The 17,714-nt window shown below is 49.1% G+C and overlaps 1 protein-coding gene and 1 long non-coding RNA gene across 2 annotated transcripts in view; one reads left to right on the top strand and one right to left on the bottom strand.

Annotated features, from left to right (window-relative positions):
* LOC108635994 lies at nt 340-16,623 on the bottom strand. The gene is made up of 3 exons (XR_001918024.1): nt 16,516-16,623; nt 1,477-1,674; nt 340-531 (listed from the first exon to the last, which is right to left on the bottom strand). It is a non-coding gene; the product is annotated as an uncharacterized LOC108635994 (long non-coding RNA).
* The window catches only part of PLXNC1 (plexin C1), a 155,525-nt gene continuing 153,773 nt past the window's right edge, over nt 15,963-17,714 (top strand). Inside the window, exon 1 of the mRNA XM_013963727.2 lies at nt 15,963-17,058. Within this exon, the coding sequence (XP_013819181.2) occupies nt 15,988-17,058 (1,071 nt within the window). The 5' untranslated portion in view covers nt 15,963-15,987. The remainder of the gene's footprint in view (nt 17,059-17,714) is intronic.

Below are 17,714 nucleotides of genomic sequence, written 5' to 3' on the forward strand. Positions count from 1 at the left end.
TGTGGAAGCTAACCTTTGAAGACACATTTATGAAGAGAATGAAACAGTAGTTACTGAGAGAGAATTGGTGCCTTGTGTGCTTATTTCCAAGCAGAGAGAGAACTTCATTTTCGCAACAATAAAATAGCAATCCACCCTTCCCAACAGTGTTAGGGCACTTCCCTTTGCGCTCCCGCCTCCTCTTCTTGTTTAGGTAAGGATTTAAAATAAACAGGAAAGGGGAACTGTGCACCAGACCCTAGGCAACTGGGTGGCTCAGCTAAGGTTACAGCTTGGTATTTGCACCCCGCCCCCCCCCCCCCCCAGACACACACATACACAATTTCAGGAGTTCCGCATTTGTATTTTATTGGGCACAAAGTTGCCCTTCCAGAGGGACCTGGCCTAGCCACTCATCCATTTTCAGAGATGCAGTGAGCAGGCCAACTGCTTCTCTCGGCTGAGGATGGGAATTTATCTTGCCTGTGTCGGAGATGTCCACATCTGATAAGACAAGAATGCCAGGAGAGGCTGTCAAGGATCCAGCAAGTCCTAAATCAGCAGAAAAGACAAGAACATCAGTGTTAGAGAACCACATTCCAAGGAAACAATGGGAGTGAATTTAATAAGGGTTTTTTCCAACTAGCATCCTCTAAGGGCCCTTTTTCTCCTCTTGGTTTTGAGTCTATCTCCCTAAGAACCTAATTTCTTAAGGAGCAGAATTATAAATGGTAATAAATTACTCAATGAGGGAAATGCATCCTGCACCCCTGTCCACTGGCAGCAGGGAAACACACACGGCCTCTGCTTCTCAGCTTTGTCTCCAGGTGGTTGAGGGGTCTCGGAACAGCAGTTTTTAACTGGGGTCTGTGACCTCGGATGGTGAAACAAAATTGCATCTGTATTTTCTCGAACTGAAATTCAGCATTTCCTTCCGTGACAATCCTGGGCAACACATTAGAATAGTAACAGAAGAGCCTGTGACTTTGTCGACATGGGACATCACAGATCTTTTCAAATCCTGTGTCAATTGTTGCCAATATGTTGATTCACACGGATCCCTACTTCACCTCATGATTACACATCAGAGGTGCTGCTAGATCTTGTTATGTACAGGCTACCAAAAAAGCACATCTGTTATCATGTCATGATTTCATGATTTCATAACTGTATTTCAACATAGTTGACTTTCTTTCTAATCCTATGGGTTTTTTTTTAATTTAAAAAATTTTGAAGTTTAAAAATACTGTGCGAAGAGTCAGTAGACTTCACTAGGTTCTCAAAGCAGTCCATGCCCTTCCGCCTCCCATACCTACAAAACGTGGTAAGAGCCCTGTAGGAGACTCTCAGCACTATGCCCCTCGCTTGAGGAGATTTCAGTATTCCCCACGGCCAAAGCACAGCTTCCACGAAGACAGGGGCCTACGCAATTAATCAGTGAGTGCATTTCATTGTGCTTTTCACTTGGTTTTAATTACCTCTTTCCCAATAACATACCTTAACAAAAACCTCAAATGCCATTCAGTTGTCAAATATGGAATTATTTGATCCTCAAATCGCTGGTGAAAACTGCATCAGCTTTCAGCTATTCACAAGCTGACTGTCTGAGCTCTGAATTACCAAGGTCCCCTTTTCTTCCTGGTTTCCTCTTTGGCTGTTTACCATGTGGTTCTTTTACTGTGGGTCACAGGTGCACTGAAAGATAGGCAGGGCACGAGGGGAAATGACATTCAAATCTGACAATTTTCCTCCCTCACTAAGGAGTTGTTGATGGGCAGAGGTTGAAATCATTGATTAAATTAAGATTTTGGGATTACCTGCGGATTTTAATTACCATGCTATTCACTGTCCCAGTGTGTTCTGGCTCCCCCGTCACTGCACTGCTGTAGCTCTAATGAGACGCTTATCAGATGCTATTTTGTATTGTTAGTTATCTTTGCGGTGCATACGCTCTTTGAGTTCACGGATCCTGTGTTGTCCTTCTCTTCGGTTGCCTCTGGTGCTTGGCAGACAATAGCCCCTCCATAAATAGGTGTGGCTGAATTGAACAGCTGTCAACTGTGCATATTTAGTGGGTCTTCATCCTTGAAGTTGCCAGTGCTAACATGATTATTTTCTATCTCAGATTTGTTTATGCAACATCTATTCCACAAATTCTAAACACTATGTGCCAGGTATCATGCTAGACATTAGAGACAAAGATGAATATAACTAGTTCTCCCAAGGAGTCTAAAGCCAGACAGCCCTCAAACCAATACATATTGCAATGGGGTATAATGAGAGCAAAGATTGGGTGTCAATCAGGTATGTTGGTGAAACCAGAGAAGGTCAATTCTGGCAAACAAAAGTCAGAAGATGCTAAAAGGGAGAACCCAAAGGATGAGTAGGACTTTGGCCAATAGGAATAGGGAATGAGAAACCATAAATCCGTTGGTATTGCAGCAGCATTCTTTACCTACCCAACACCCATCTCCTCTCCTTCCCTCCTTCCCTCTGAATAGAACCTTAGTTTCCAGTCTGGGATGGGCTCAAGGAAGGTAAGCTCCTTCCCCAGACCCACCAAGTTCATGAGCCAATCAGGCGCCAAGTATGGTCATTCCTTTTCTCTCTGCCAGTGATTGGTCCAGGGTGAGCACATAACCACCTTTCTGGTCAATGAGACAGAAGGGGAAGTCAGCCCAGGGCCTTGCATTTGGGCATAGAAAGACAGTCTTGCTAGGAGAAAACTAGCTTTCTCCTCTTGTCTAGAAACCTGTTATGATGTTTGCAACTGTGGCAGCTATCTTGTGACAGCAGAAAGATAATAGGAGCCTGGGGGGCTCTTTGATAGTAACACTGAATAGCAACCAATCCTGCAACTGGACTCCTTGTGTAGGGGGAAAAAATTAACCCCTACTTGTCCGTGCTACAAATATTTAGACTTTTTTTCCCCCTTATAACTAAACACATTGTAACTTGTATGCATAACTTCTGTAAACCATTTTCTTGCACAGATTTCTCCAGTGATTACCAATGCTGCTGAGTTTTCCTGGCTGACATCCTCAATCTGTATAACTCTAGATTCAACCTCCTTTCTTCTTCAGTCTCTCCAGTCACTTTTGGGAGCCTCCAGGAGAACATCTTTGATCGTGGCTTCCTCCTTACTACTCTGCATCTCCCCTGATGCTTAAACAGTATTCTCTGCAAAGCTGGCAAGAAAGTCTGACTCTCTGCCTCTGTTTCACTCCATCACTAGATCCCAAGATGGTGTGAATGCCTTGAATATCATAGGCCTTTAGTCAAAGTATACCTTCTAGCTCCTGCCTACCCCTGCTCTCTACGGGGAATTGTCTGAGAAAGAGGAGGCATACTGTTCTCATCTGCTTTTCTTAGGGTCTTTCCGCAGAAGCCTAGCCTCAACCTCCACCTTTAGGCAGAACCAAACCAAACAAAAGCCCCCAAGCATATCAACCAGTGCCCACAGATGTCTGCGAGTTCAGGTTTACTAGCCAGCACGACTGCTCTCCAGTTAGCTCGGCCCAGGGCACAGTTACACATGCACATGAAGGCATGGGAACAGAGCTGCAAAAACAGGCAGTCAGGGACCATTTATGGCTTCCCAGGTGGCGAGGCTGGTAAAGAACCCGCCTGCCAGTGCAGGAGACGTAAGAGACTTGGGTTCAGTCCCTATGTCGGGAAGATCCCTAGAGTAGGAAACGGCAACCCACTCCAGTATTCTTGCCTGGGGAATCCCATGGACAGAGGAGCCTAGCGGGCTACAGTCCATAGGGTCACAAAGGGTCGGACACAACTGAAGCGACTTGGCACACAAAAAGTGTAAGCAGTAATTTCTAAGCCACAGCTTCCCCAGAAGTATGGCATATGGTACACTGAGATACTTCCCTGCCCTCTCAGTCCTTGGGACTACTGGGCAGGGCCTGGCAGCCAGAGCCCTTAGACTGGTCACCCCCAGCAGCAAGAAGCCTTGTGTGGCTCTAGGAAGGCGGATCCAAGCAGGGCGGAATCTCATGGGACCATGACATGGGAAACAATGGGGGGGCATTGAGGGATTTTTCAACAGTAAGAAACCTCATCAATTTTCCATCTCGGAAGGGAATGAGAAGGCAATGCAAAAGTTGGATGGGAGGGGTAGACAATGAGCCTGAGGCCAGGAATACCAGCCTCACCTACAGTGGCCCAGATGTGAAGCCATGAGGGGCTGTGCTAAGGAGGAAGAATAAGAAAACAGAAGGGATCTGGGATAAGAGGAATCTTGAGGAGATAAAAAATCAATGAATGGACATGGTCTTGCTAGCTGATGAGATACACAAACGGAAGAATCCAGGATGACTTACAGCTTTTGGCTCGAGAACCTTGAGTGGACAGTGGCAGCATCCATTGAAACTGAGAATATGTGGGGGAAAGGTAGAAGAACCTTGGTTTGAGATGCGTGTGGAATGTCCAAGGGAGATGACCAGGAGGCATTTAGAAGCATAGATCTCATGCTCAAGAGGTCACTCTCATCTAGAAATTTAGTCTTCAGCAGATAATATTGGTGATACTGACCAGGAAGAAGAGAGCTGGGATAAGAGAGGGCCAGACACGGAGCAAGGGAGAGAAACTCAACCTAAGCCAACTCAAGTCAAAGGACCAAGACTGAGAACTCAGTCCCGGTGGGCTTCATTCAGAGAGAGAGAGAGAGAGAGAGAGAGTGAGTGTGTGTGTGTCTGTCTGTCTGTTTTATGTCTGCTTCTCTTTGAATATTTGCCTCATTGCCTCCAATTTCAGACTGGTCTTTTCTGCTAGGTGGAGAATAAAGTCACTGGTAGCTCCAGAATAGCCCATCCCAGTAAGACTCTTTTCCCCCCACCACACTATAACAAGAAAGAAAGTGAAGTTGCTCAGTCGTGTTCAACTCTTTGCAACCCCATGGACCTCCGTCCAGGGATTTTCCAGGCAAGAGTACTGGAGTGGGTTGTCATTTCCTAGCAGTCCCTAGAAATAACTCTGAGTGGCTTTGCTTGGGTCATATGACCTATCCTTAGACCGAACACTGTTGCCAGCTATTGAGCACTTGGATTGGCCAGACCTAGGTCACATGTCATGAGTTCACATTGTCATCGGGTTGGGGGTGGGACATAGCAACAGGTTCTATTACCAGAAGAACAGTGATGGTAAAGCTTTCAGGGCAGATAAATATGGTTACCATGGTTCCCAAGCCATCACTTAAAGAGGTAGATGGAAAGTGGGGACCAGTAAAGGAGACAAAATATTGACATGTCAGAGTAGATTATCATCTTTTCAGAGGCTGAGAAATGTGTCTTATTCAGATCCGTTTCCTCCTTCCCTCTGATATGTAGTGCTATGCCTATAATCAACAAGTGTGGATGGAATGAATTCATAAACCTTCCACATGGCAAGTAGTGGGTATTTTTCAAAAAACATGACAAAAACTGACACCCAGAAAATCTTATTTGGACAACACACAAAAGCACTTTTTTAAAGTAGTTGTCCACCACTGACATAGTTATTAACATTAATAGATTCTCTGAAAAGAGCCAGTCGTTTTCATGATTTGGATTAAGGCACCATATCAATTTGGACCCAAACAGTTACAGTGAGAATTTGATTGGGGGATTGTCATGGAAATCGGGTAGTGTTGTTTTAAAGAATGTTTCGTTTATTGCTTGGTTCTAAGGCTGACTGAAATTTCATGCTGCATTTGCAAGCCTGCAGGCAGATACCTTAGTTACTATGGACACTGGATAGAAAGAGGAGTGCTAGTCCAAATCTCCATTAATTGGTGACATACTTCCACCTTCAGGGGAACAGATGCTAGGAAGGAATGAAAGAAAGCTTGTAAAGCACAGCACCTGGCAACTCCCCTTAGGTAGTACCTATTTTTTCTTATCAAGTACCTTTTATATCCACTAGGGGGAATCCTAGCGTGCATCAAAACGGCTCGTTCTAAGCATAATGGAATGATATACCCTTGAAAACTTGTCTGTTGATGGGTGTGTCCTCTACCCTGTAAAGGTCCAGATATCTGGCATATTATCATATTTTTCAAACAAATTAGAGAATATCATTCAAGATATGTTAAAGAGTGGCGATTATTTAAACTCTCACTGGATTTAGAAAGGGTCCACTGAGCATTTTAGATAAAGTTTTTTTATTATAAATAGAAGTTTCCACCATGAAAAGGAGGGTTTACATTTGTTAGAATATTCGGCTATTAAAAAACAGAAAATGCCGAATCTGTACACTTTCACTTTTAAAGAGCTTAATTTTAAATACCTGTGTGATTTCAAATTTTAAGTTTAAATACTAATGTGATCTTGATGTTCACTGGAATTCTTAAAGTATTATTGGCACTCCGTTGATAATTATTATAAGCTTGTCTAACATAGTTACAGTATAAGACTCTTCTCTTTTCAACACAAAGCCGTTGTCAAAGTTTCAAAGATGCTATAAATTAACAAATAATCTGAATGCTGTACTCATACTTGAATTCAGTGGGCGCATCTCCATATTGTCAATAATATATATTTTTGTAGTTGGCTATTGCTCTTCTCAATTCTGTTCTCTGTCTTTACAGAGATAAAGAATTCACAAATGGGTAAATATGCATTATATGTATGCTAGGTTGTCATTGTAACTAGAGCTGTGGGTACCCCAAAGAATGATGCCCTGTCCCTAGCATCTTCAGTGTTTAGAATGCAGTTCAGCCAATGTTTGTTGACTACTGAGTCTGGGCAAGGCTTAAGAAGGTGCACAGGGAGGGAACCATCAAGCCACTGCCCCAACTCTCAATACATGCTTAGCACATGGTAGGTCCTCAGAAAGTATTTGTTAGAGGAATGAGCAAGTAAATAAACAAACAGTGTGAGGGAATAAAGGGAATTATGGTGATAAACTGAATAAGACACCATCCTCGACCTCAAGGAATCCACAACTGAACAGAAGAACGATATGCGTGACCAATGTATAATGAATAATGTAGACTGCAAGATTTAAATGCTTCCATAGGCTGGCAGATAAAGTGTTGTTCAAGTTCAGAAAAGGGGATTCACAACCAAATGGAGAAATCAGTTAAACACAATCAATAGGCAAGTTTAAGTACACTGCTAGAAGGGAGTCTGGCAAGAAAGCAATACTCATTCCTATATTAGAATAAGTGAGTGAACATTTACGGTATACCAGGCCCTGTGCCCATTCCTGGGGGCATGAAGATGAATCAGAGCTTGATTTTTATTTTATTTTTAAGCCATTTTTAAAGTTAATAGTCTAGTAGAGAGCTTCTAGTATACTTTCAAGAAAGACTTCCAGGAGAAAGTGGCTTTTAAATTGGGTCTTGAAGGATGCATAGGAGTTTGCAAGGCAGAGAAGAGAGAAAGGATGTTTTAGTTTTCCTTTTAAATATGTATTTATTTCTTTGGCTGTGCTACGTCTTCGTTGCAGCATGTGGGATCTAGTTCCTTGACCAGGGCTTGAACCTGGGTCCCCTGCATTGGGAGTGTGGAGTCTTAGCCACTGGATCATCAAGGAAGTCCCAGGGAGAGGATGTTTTAGATGAGAAGTACAGTGTATGCAAGGGAATGGAGGCATGGAAAGGTCTGCCTTGTTGAAAGAATATCCCGTTGCTAAAAATGGATGATGGTACCAAGTGTATCACTAGCTCTTAGCACAAAGCCCTGTAGAGGGAAGTTCCTTAGTAAATACTAGTTGGTTTTGACAATAATGATGGTTAGAGCCAGAGGATGACCTAAGTCTTAAGTGCTGGTCAGATTCAAGTAAACATATGCCCAGGAAACACTAGTTAAAATTCTCCTCTAGGGATGAGATTTAAAATGAGTATTATGGGCTGAATTTTATCCCAACACACCCAAAAATTCATCTGTTGAAGTCCTGACCCCCCAATATCTCACATTATGACTGTATTTGGATATGGAGTCTTTAAAGAAGTAAAAGGAGGGCTTCAGGGTGGACTGGCATCCTTATAAGGAGAATGGGAATCTGGACATAGTTGGATACAGAGAAGATGAGGTGAAGACACCAGGAAGAGACGGCCAGCTACAAGGAGAGAGGCCTCAGAAGAAACCAACTCTGCCACGCCTTGATCTCGGACTTGCAGGCTCCAGAACTATAGGGAAATAAATAGACTTCTGTTGTCTAAGCCATCTAGTCGTGGTGCTTTGCTATGGCAGCCCTAGCAGACTGATAATGGGTTAGCAAGGCATTAGAGCCCTGGTAATGGTGGTGATGATGATGGTGTCATTTAGTGTGCTTGAAATTCCCCTAAGGTTAGATGCTGCTATTTCCCAGCTACAGTGAGGATGCTGAGGCTCAGACAACCCAGGGCTACATAGTTTTGGGGTGATGGCACTAGGTTTGGAACTTAGGCCTGACTAAGGCTACCGCTAGCCTTGTAAAGTCTTTGTAGAGAAAAAGCATCTCTTCCTTGAGGGTGAGCAGCAGGTGGGCTGGATTTCAGTTCCTCTTGCCCCCCGTTGGCCAGATGCCTTGGTGCAGGGCTCACCCTTCACCCTACAGCCCAAGCACTTAATCATTATGCTGCGCTTCCCAAGGGGCTGGGGTGGCTGGAGGTAATACCACCAAGCAAGGAAGAGGGCACATAAAAGGATTCTGAGAGCCTGGACTGCAAACTCCGAACTCCAAACTCCACAGTTGGGCATTCGAGAACCCAGGTCCATGAGCACTGGGTCCCAGTGGGTGAGCTTCCAGTGGTCCTACAGATGCAAGGGGGCCTCGATTCAGCCCAGTTCTGCTAAGTGGCTTCAAACAGCTCCATCTCGAGTCCTCATTAAGCAAGAAATCTAGTTTGCTGGGATCACACACCTATCCTGTCGCCAGGACCCCCATCCCCACCTCCCCACCCTCCAATCACAGCGACTGAGAAACACATCTTTGAGCATTTTGACGATGAATGTCAGTGCGCCTCTCCTCACAATTAAAGCTCCTGAATGTTCCAAATTGCAGCTTTCATGGTGGGGGAAAAAAAAGGCCTCTGACGGCGTAAATATTTAATCACCATTAAGAATGTCCAACAAAGGAGGGGAGTCTGGTTTCAAATTGGCTGGTCCAGACGATGAAAGCAGAGAAGTCACAGCAGAGTAAAAATAAAGTTCCCTCTAAAGAACTCGTGGCTTTAGAACTCAAGATGGTTTCTATTTCTACTCCATGGAACGCTGTGCGTGTCACCTGTCCTTGAGCCATGAAGGAACCCAGAATGCCTGATTTATCTCTAAACATTAGTGGGGGTGGGGTGGGGTGAAGTCTGGAGACAAGAGAGGATAGCAGTCTCTTCATAAGCCTGTTCTGGGGAATCATGAATAAAAACAGAATTTCTAGACTGTATTGAAGGGACTGCTGAAGTTCAGACTTAAGGAAAAATGTCTAAAAAGGAAAAAGCAGAGTGTTCAGTTTTGTCTTATTTGAAAATAGACTTCAAATGTTCAGCAGTGTTTTAGATATCAGAACCATCCCTGCTCCCCACCACCTTTTGAACCCTTAAGCCCCCAGTAGTTCTCGGTTTACTTTCAAGGTAAAGCTTTTAGTTTTATGATTTAGCTGGAAAAATATATATAATCTTACTCAGTCAGGTTTCCATTTGTCTCTATCACCAGGCTGAACTAGTGTAGGAAAGCCTGTTGCAAAGGGGAGAAAGAGATGGAGATTTTCCAAAATCCAGATTGAGGGGAGCCAAACATTTGGAGAGAAAGACTAGGAGTTTCTCTGTGCCTAGCAGTGTCCCATGGTCCCCATCAGCGGACAAATAGAAGGTACAGGTTTAAGTAGCTTTCTCGTTCCCGTCTCCACCCATGCTTGGAGGGGGGCTGGTACATCAGTTATGGTTCTGAAAGAGAAGTGACACAGGCAAATGGGTTTGTTAGTGAAGGGACCGTGGCAGAGGTGTGGATGAGATGAAGGGAGACCAGCCAGGGCCAGCAACAGAGGGAGACGCTGGTTCCTGCAGACCTGAAGAGTAGGGGAGGCTGGTGATAACCCAGGGAAGGCTGGGACCACAGATGTAGTTGTAAAACAAGGCTGACCATAGCTTCTGTGGCCTTGGAGAGGGACAAGGCCAGTGCACAGATCACTGGAAGCATAAATATCCAGACATCACCCCTGGGTCTCCTGATGGGGGCTCAGATTGGCTGGACCTAACTGGAAACCAAAAAGCGAGGAGGAGGTCCAAAAGCGTCAAACTTGCAGGCGTACAGCAGAACGGGGCAGAGTGGGACTGTGCTCTGTAGAGATCAGGGGAAACTACCCAGCACAAATGGGGAGGGAAAAACAAATAGGGTTAGAGAAGGGGCAGAATGGCGAGGTAAATCCTCGGCCTTCCATCGGATTTGCCCTTGGGACTCTGAATGATGCTGTCTGCACGTCCAATGCCTTCCCCACCATGGGTGACAGGTGAGGCTGCCCTCACCATGGGGACCACCTGTTGAGCTTCCTTTTGTCAACAACCCAAGTTCAGAGCTGATGCCAGTTGCTTCTCATCCACCTTTGTGGACATATTTTCTAGGGAGTGGCAAGGCCTAAAAATGAGAAGGTGTGCCAACTTGGTGGCAAGCAGCAGACCACTCACCGCCCAGTCCAGCAACTTCATCGTCAGCTCAGAGCATCTCCCCGTCAGAATCTCAAGGAAACGGAAGTATGAGTGACTGTGACATTATCTGCGTGTTTATCTTATCTTCTGCTATTCGTTTCGAGAATTTGAGTTATTAATATGAGGGCCTGGTTTCTGGCAGCTCTTCTCTTTAAATGGGTTTATGCCAGGCTGCCAGTTATCAAAGGATTCAGGGCCTACGATTACACTAACAGGGAGCCTCAGAGCTGTGACGGCAGAACAGAGACACAGGAAAAGACATTGTATTAAAGAGGGATCGGCATTTTGTGTTTAGCCCGTGATGCCCTTTTGGCTCCACATTTCAAAACAGCAGCAAGGAAAACATGAGCAGGGATAGACCCGGGTTTTGTGTAAAACCAGAGAAAAGCTGGTAACCAAGAGGCTGCTCACAAGTTACAGAGGTCCCCCAGGTCCGGAGGGGTAATGAATGGATGACTCTGTGCACTGTGCCGGATGAACTCCGGTTGGTCTGGAAAACCACTGTGATGGTTGATGATTTACCGTATTTTGCTTTCAGCTGATAATGGCCTCATGCTCCTAACCACTGATGGTTTTGGTGAATGTTTTGCAGAAAGAGAAACTTCATGACACTGAGTGTATTACATGAGAAGGGAGGTACTAGGATGGCAGGGTGATGTCCTAGACACCACAGTCCCTTAAAAACCTCTGACATTTGACATCCCTTCCATAGGGCAATAACTCATCCATCCCTAGAGCTGAGTGAGGGCCTCTTTTAGCTTAAAGGAAGCTATTGGACTTGGAGTAAAGAATTGTTACCTTGCACATTCAATTGTATCTTTGCTGGTGAATGACCGTGAGGACAGTGTGATGTCCAAAAAAAACAATTGCAATGTGGGGAGCAAACCAAATTCTGCCTACTGAAGGAACACCACTGAGCCTTCAACACTTTAACCAAAGGCATGGGCATCATCACCAAAGTATAAGATGCTCAGCAGTTGTGTGGGGCCATGTTGGGTGGGCAGGGAAGACAAGGCACCGTGTCCCTTTGTTGTTCAGTCACTCAGTCATGTCCAACTCTCTACAACCCCATGAGCTGCAGCACACCAGGCTTCCCTGTCCTTCATTATGTCCCAGACTCTGCTCAAACTCACGTCTGCTGAGTCGGTGATGCCATCCAACCCTCTCATCCTCTGCTGCCCCCTTCTTCTCCTGCCCTCAATCTTTCCCAGCATCAGGGTCTTTTCCAATGAGTCGGTTTTTTGCATCAGGTTTTTTGCATCAAGGTACTGGAGCTTCAGCGTTGGTCCTTCCAATGAATGTTCCTTTACCACATCTTAACTGTGCCTTTGACTGACTTTCCATGTTTATTGAACTGCATTCAACTTGTCTCTCAGCATCAATTCAAACTTATTAAATGGCTCTTCATCTTATCTGCTTTCAACCATCTACTCATCAGCAGACTAGAAAGAAGCCTGGCTCATTTCTTTTTCCTGTCAGTCACAAAGGGGGCTAGAAGCTCTGATAAGGGACTTGATGTGGAAGACCACATAGATTTGAGTAAAGTTGTCTTAAGTCCTAGAAGGACACGACTGGAACTATTCAACCCCCTGAGTGGTGCTTTCCAAATGCCACGAAGGGGGTCGTAGCTACATAAATAAGGTATAAAGAGAACTCATTGGCTGCCAGAACTAATCACCTTGGTGGCTTTTCATCTCTGCCGGGCCAGTCATTCCCAAGACCACTGTCAGAATTTCCTAAGTCAGAAAGCAAACCAAAGCACCAATGATAGCCATCTTGTGACTGTGACCAGTTGCCCGCCGACCAGTTCTTAATGTCCTGAACCTCAGCAGGAAGCCACAAGATCTACAAAGTCCTATCCAGCAGAAATGAGTCTGATTGTGGATGATCTGGTTAACCCAGATTGCCTTTGGTGCCTGGGGGAGTTGATATTTTCTCATTATGAAGACTTTCCCATCTAGTGAATGCTACAAATAAAAACTGCTCGGAATCAGTCTGAACTGCTTGTTTCCGTGGTAGCAGGTCTCTGTCTGGAGGATAAATCTGCACCATCTTCCTTTTTTTGGGTTTCAGCCAGTTGTGTTACAAGGAGTTCTGAATGTGCAACACGTGACACCCGATGGGCTGGGCTCCAGCACTGGGAGACGGAAACCTGGTCACCAGTGGGATTCGCATCCTCGGCCAGACAGTGGGGTCCAAGAGAAAGCGATCAAAACCATTCAGAATCCACATGCCTAAATATTTATTTTGGTTATTCACGTTTCCCACCGTTTTCAAATGTGAACTTATGTCCTGAAGGTGGAGCTTTAGCACACAGGAAAATTGGAATGGGCCAAACATGTTTGTACCAAACAGGATAGAATCAGCAAAGAACACATTCATATGCTTCCTAGTCCTGTACATTTTTCATGCCAAAAAATAGGCACAGATTCTGATTTCTTTCACCATAGGAGCCTGCATACAATTAAATGGGAGAGAAAAGAAGCCTGCTCTCCAGAGCGGGGCTTATGATCCCAGTAGAATGCCAAGAGACGGTAGCCATCAAAGCCACTTATGCTTCTTGCTGGTAGTGTTTTTTAAGATGTTGTTTCTTTTTCAACATGAGGCAGCAATGAATTGAGTAGTGATCAAAATGCCACACCACAGAGTATGTTTAATCCAAATAGCTCCCAAGATGGGCTGCTCCTGATTGTACCAACTCTACGGGACTTCAAGAAATTACTTGGTTACCAGTGAAGTAAAACTATCTCCAGAATGGAATTGAACTGTTGCTTCTCATAACAACATTGCCACAGCCGGCTCATGAAGGCAGCGATCATTGTTTCTTCACCATTCACGGGGAACGCTGTCAAAATATGGGCGCACACATCCTCTCCTATGCTGTGAAGGGTTCCAGGAGCTACTGCAGATGCTTCCAAGACACCACTTTTTCCACTGCCAGCAGTACAAAAATTCTTAAAACATTTCAGGTGGGAAGACAGTGCAGGGAGTGGCGCCTGATTATTTTGGAGCAGAGCGTGTCTGATTAGCCTCGCCTAAAGATCTCCTGATTCATCTTGATCTGGTAGCTCTAGGTCTTTCCCTTGCCCCTCTTCTCTCCTCACCGGCACCCCAACCGCCGTCACCGCAGCAGAAAGAGCGACCTGACAGCTTGTAGGAAAGCACATGCTGCCTCCTAGCAGGCAAAGATAATGTTATCCAATTTCAAACAAGGAAAGGACAAATGGAAAGATGACCACTTGTGAATTCAAAGTATGAGAGCTACTGCCGGGATGATGTGAACCTTTAACTGCACATCCAGATTGGAAACCCCAGTTCCTCTCGTGCTTCTTGCTTCCCCTAACCCTCCTTTGCTTTAGCCTTCCAGATCAATCTCCTCCTACCTTGTCCCTCAACACCGGGGAGAAGAACTTGGGGCACTATGGTAGAAGTTTAAAACCTGCAACAGCTGCTCCTTCAGGACTCAGCATCTAGAGGAAGCCCAGGCACCCACCCCATCCCACCCCCGAACCGATTCCATCTAGAATTGGGAAACTGGGAGGGGAAGGAAGAAAGGGGTTGTGACCGATTACCGTCCCTGGGGCCTCTGGTCTGGAAATGGCCTGGAAAGAGTCACAGATCCTCTCTCATGGGGTGCACCGGGTTCCCCCTGCTGCACCCCCGGATCACCTGCCAGATGGTAAGGTGCAGCTGCCTCAGGGCTGGGAGGTATCTGTGCAGCCTCTGAGGCTCCCTTCCGAGAAACCATGAACCTACACACAGGTGTGCAATGATTCAGATAGTCACTGGGCTCCAGAAGTTCTTGGTGGTTTGGGGGGCGGCCCAGCTGGTATTTGCCGCCTTGGTGGGTTGGTGAGACCTCAGAGAGTCCAAAGGAAAGAGGTGCGAAAGGAGGAAACAGACGGAGCGCCTGTAGGGAAATAAGGGTACTTGACTGAAGGCTGGGCTGGGAAGTAGGTGGGAACATTTAACTTGGGGAGCTTTTCTGCCCCACCTGCTGAGAATGCTCTCCAGGTAGTTCTGTAAAGACCACAGGTGGAACTTGGCTAGAGGGAGCGGTGTAAGCGGCCCTGAGCTAGAAGAGAATTCGAATCTCACTTCTGCTGTCTGCCAGCAGTAGGACCCCCGGCAAGTTCCGCAACATCTCCACGCCTCCTAACGAAATGGGGCTGATAATAACAAGTCACTAACAGGGTTGTTATGGGTATTAAATGAGTTTTAATCCACGTAATGAATTTCAAGCGGGACCCGGCACGCAGTACGTTCTCAATAAATACTAGCCACGCTCATTCAGGTTAGATGATGAGAAGAACTTTCTAAGTGCTAGGTTTGAAAGCCTGGGACTCCGTTGCCAAGGGAAATGCGAGAACCTCCTCAAGTATGGGAGCTCCGGCCCCAGGGATTGTCCAGAACCAGAATCTCGGCGCCTGCCTTTCCCCCACCTCACTCCTCTGACCCGGGGAAACCCAGCGCCTGTCACAGGGGCGCCTTGCTTCCTTGAGCCTCGGGCTTGTCAGTGTTTCCCTCTCTCGCGCTCCTCCCCAGGGCCTCCCTCCCGCCGCTCCACACCTGTCAGCCGCCCTCGCAGCCTCCCAGTGGCCCGAGCCCCGGGCCTCAGCTGCAACCCTTCGGCGGCCTGGGTCCTAGCTCCCCGAGCCTTGCGCATCTCTCCGCGCCGCTCTCGTAAACAAAACCCGAGCGTTGGAGCAGCCCCGCGGGCGGACAGGCGCTGGAGCCAGCTTGGTGCGCTGTTAGCGCGCCCCGGGAGCCCCGGGCGAGCTAAGGCGCTATGGTGGTGGCGGCGGCAGGCGGCTCAGCTTTGTTATGAATAGATGAAAGAGGCCACCTACACAGTAACCCAAATTACGAGACCTCCCTCCTCCCTATCTCACCGAATCAAGAGGGGAGGGGAGATGGGCGTGGAGGGAGGGCGGGCGGACAGGAGGCGGAGGGAGGAGGAGGAAGAGGATGAGGAAGGGGGCCAGTTGCATCCCACTTTCACAATGGGAAAGTGAAACGCACAAGCGCACCCAACCTCTCCAGCCCTCCCCGCCTGCCTCGCTCCCCTCCGCCCGTCCCCTCCCTTCCCCTCCGCGCCTCCCCTCGAGCGCCAGCATTGCACAGAGGAACTCTCCGGAGAAGGAGGGCCCGGAGGAAGCGGCGCCGGAGCGCGCAGGGCTTGCCGCCGCCGCCGCTGCACAGGCTGCCGGAACGAGCCCGCCGCGCGCCGCCCTCCCCGCTCTCCTTCCCGGGCGAGCCGCAGGGATGGGGCGGCCGCGGGAGCCCGAGCGCGCGCAGGAGCCGCCGCCGCCCGCGTCTCACTCGCCGCGCGCCTGAGCCGCCGTCGCCGCCGCGCGCCCTGCCCGGGGGCGGCCCCCCCCCGCCACAGCCCCATGGAGGTCTCCCGGAGGAAGGCACCACCGCGCCCCCCGCGCCCCGCCGCGCTGCTGCCGCTGCTTGCCTATCTGCTGGCGCTCGCGGCGCCCGGCCGGGGCGCGGACGAGCCCGTGTGGCGGTCGCAGCAAGCTATCGGAGCCATCGCGGTGAGCCGGGAGGACGGCGTGTTCGTGGCGAGCGGCAGCTGCCTAGACCAGCTGGACTACAGCCTGGAGCACAGGCTCTCGCGCCTATACCGGGACCAAGCGGGCAACTGCTCGGAGCCCGTCCCGCTGACGCCCCCCGCGCGGCCCCGGCCGGGCAGCAGCTTCAGCAAGCTGCTGCTGCCCTACCGCGAGGGGGCGGCCGGCCTCGAGGGGCTGCTGCTCACCGGCTGGACCTTCGACCGGGGCGCCTGCGAGGTGCGACCCCTGGGCAACCTGAGCCGCAGCTCCCTGCGCAACGGCACCGAGGTGGTGTCGTGTCACCCGCAGGGCTCGACGGCCGGCGTGGTGTACTACGCGAACGACACCCAGAGCTGGTACCTGGCCGTGGCCGCCACCTATGTGCTGCCGGAGTCCGAGACGGCGAGCCGCTGCAACCCCGCGGCGTCCGACCGCGAAACGGCCATCGCGCTCAAGGACACCGGGAAGCGCAGCCTGGCCACGAAGGAGACGGGACGCCTCAAGCTGCGCGACGGCGGGAGCAGCCTGCACTTCGTGGACGCCTTTCTCTGGAACGGCAGCGTCTACTTCCCCTATTACCCCTACAACTACTCGAGAGGCGCCGCCACCGGCTGGCCCAGCATGGCGCGCATCGCCAAGAGCTCCGAGATGCTTCTGTTCCAGGGCCAGGCGGCCCTCCACTGCGGCCGCGGCCAGCCAGACGGCCGCCGCCTGCTGCTGTCCTCCAGCTTGGTGGAGGCCCTGGACGTCTGGGCGGGCGTGTTCAGCGCAGCCACCGGAGAGGACCAGGAGAAGCGGTCGCCCACCACCACCGCACTCTGCCTCTTCAGGATGAGTGAGATCCAGGCGCGCACCAAGATCTGCCGCTGGGACTTCGAGATCGATAACAACGAGAACAACTGCGTAAGTCCTGCCCCTTCCTGGGTAGGGGAGCGCTCCCTTTGCGGAGCCGCGGGCGAGGCAGAGCCGCAGGCAGAGAGGGTTGACCTTTACCAGTTCTCGGATTTACGCAGCCCTGTGGCCGCCCGACGGCCGTTCTGGTACCTCGGGCTACTCTCAAGCACGACCAGAGGTCCCCGAGGGAGTGTGAAAAAAGGGAGGTGGAGAGGGTAGGAGTTAAGCTCAAAACTCTGGTGACTGCATCCCGTTGCCATCCCTGCCTATCCAAACAGGGGCGCTTGTTTGGGTCTGAGCCTCCCCAGGCAGCTTCCCCGCCCTCCCCTAAACGCTTCCCCCGGTGTGTGGTCTGGGTTGGCCTGCGGCTTTGACCCTTGTCCTCACCAGGGTTACCAAACGCAGTGCCCTGGGCTGAGAAGCCGTGGAACCTAAAGGACTTGCCACACCCCAGTCTTTGTGCCCACCCCCCGTAACCCTTGTGATGTGGTCTGAAGAGTTGGTCTGCTCGACACCGGTCAGCGCTAGGCTGGAACAGAGGCTCAGGCTTGGGGGGAACAGAACCCTCTGCGCGACCCGGTGCAAGGGGGCGGGGCTGTGGCTCTGTGGAGGGTGTGCGCTGTGGTCTACAGCTCGGGGGAGAGGCTGGGCCCGCGGAGGTGGCT

Source organism: Capra hircus, chromosome 5 (genome assembly GCF_001704415.2).
Source record: "Capra hircus breed San Clemente chromosome 5, ASM170441v1, whole genome shotgun sequence".
Lineage (NCBI taxonomy): Eukaryota > Metazoa > Chordata > Mammalia > Artiodactyla > Bovidae > Capra > Capra hircus.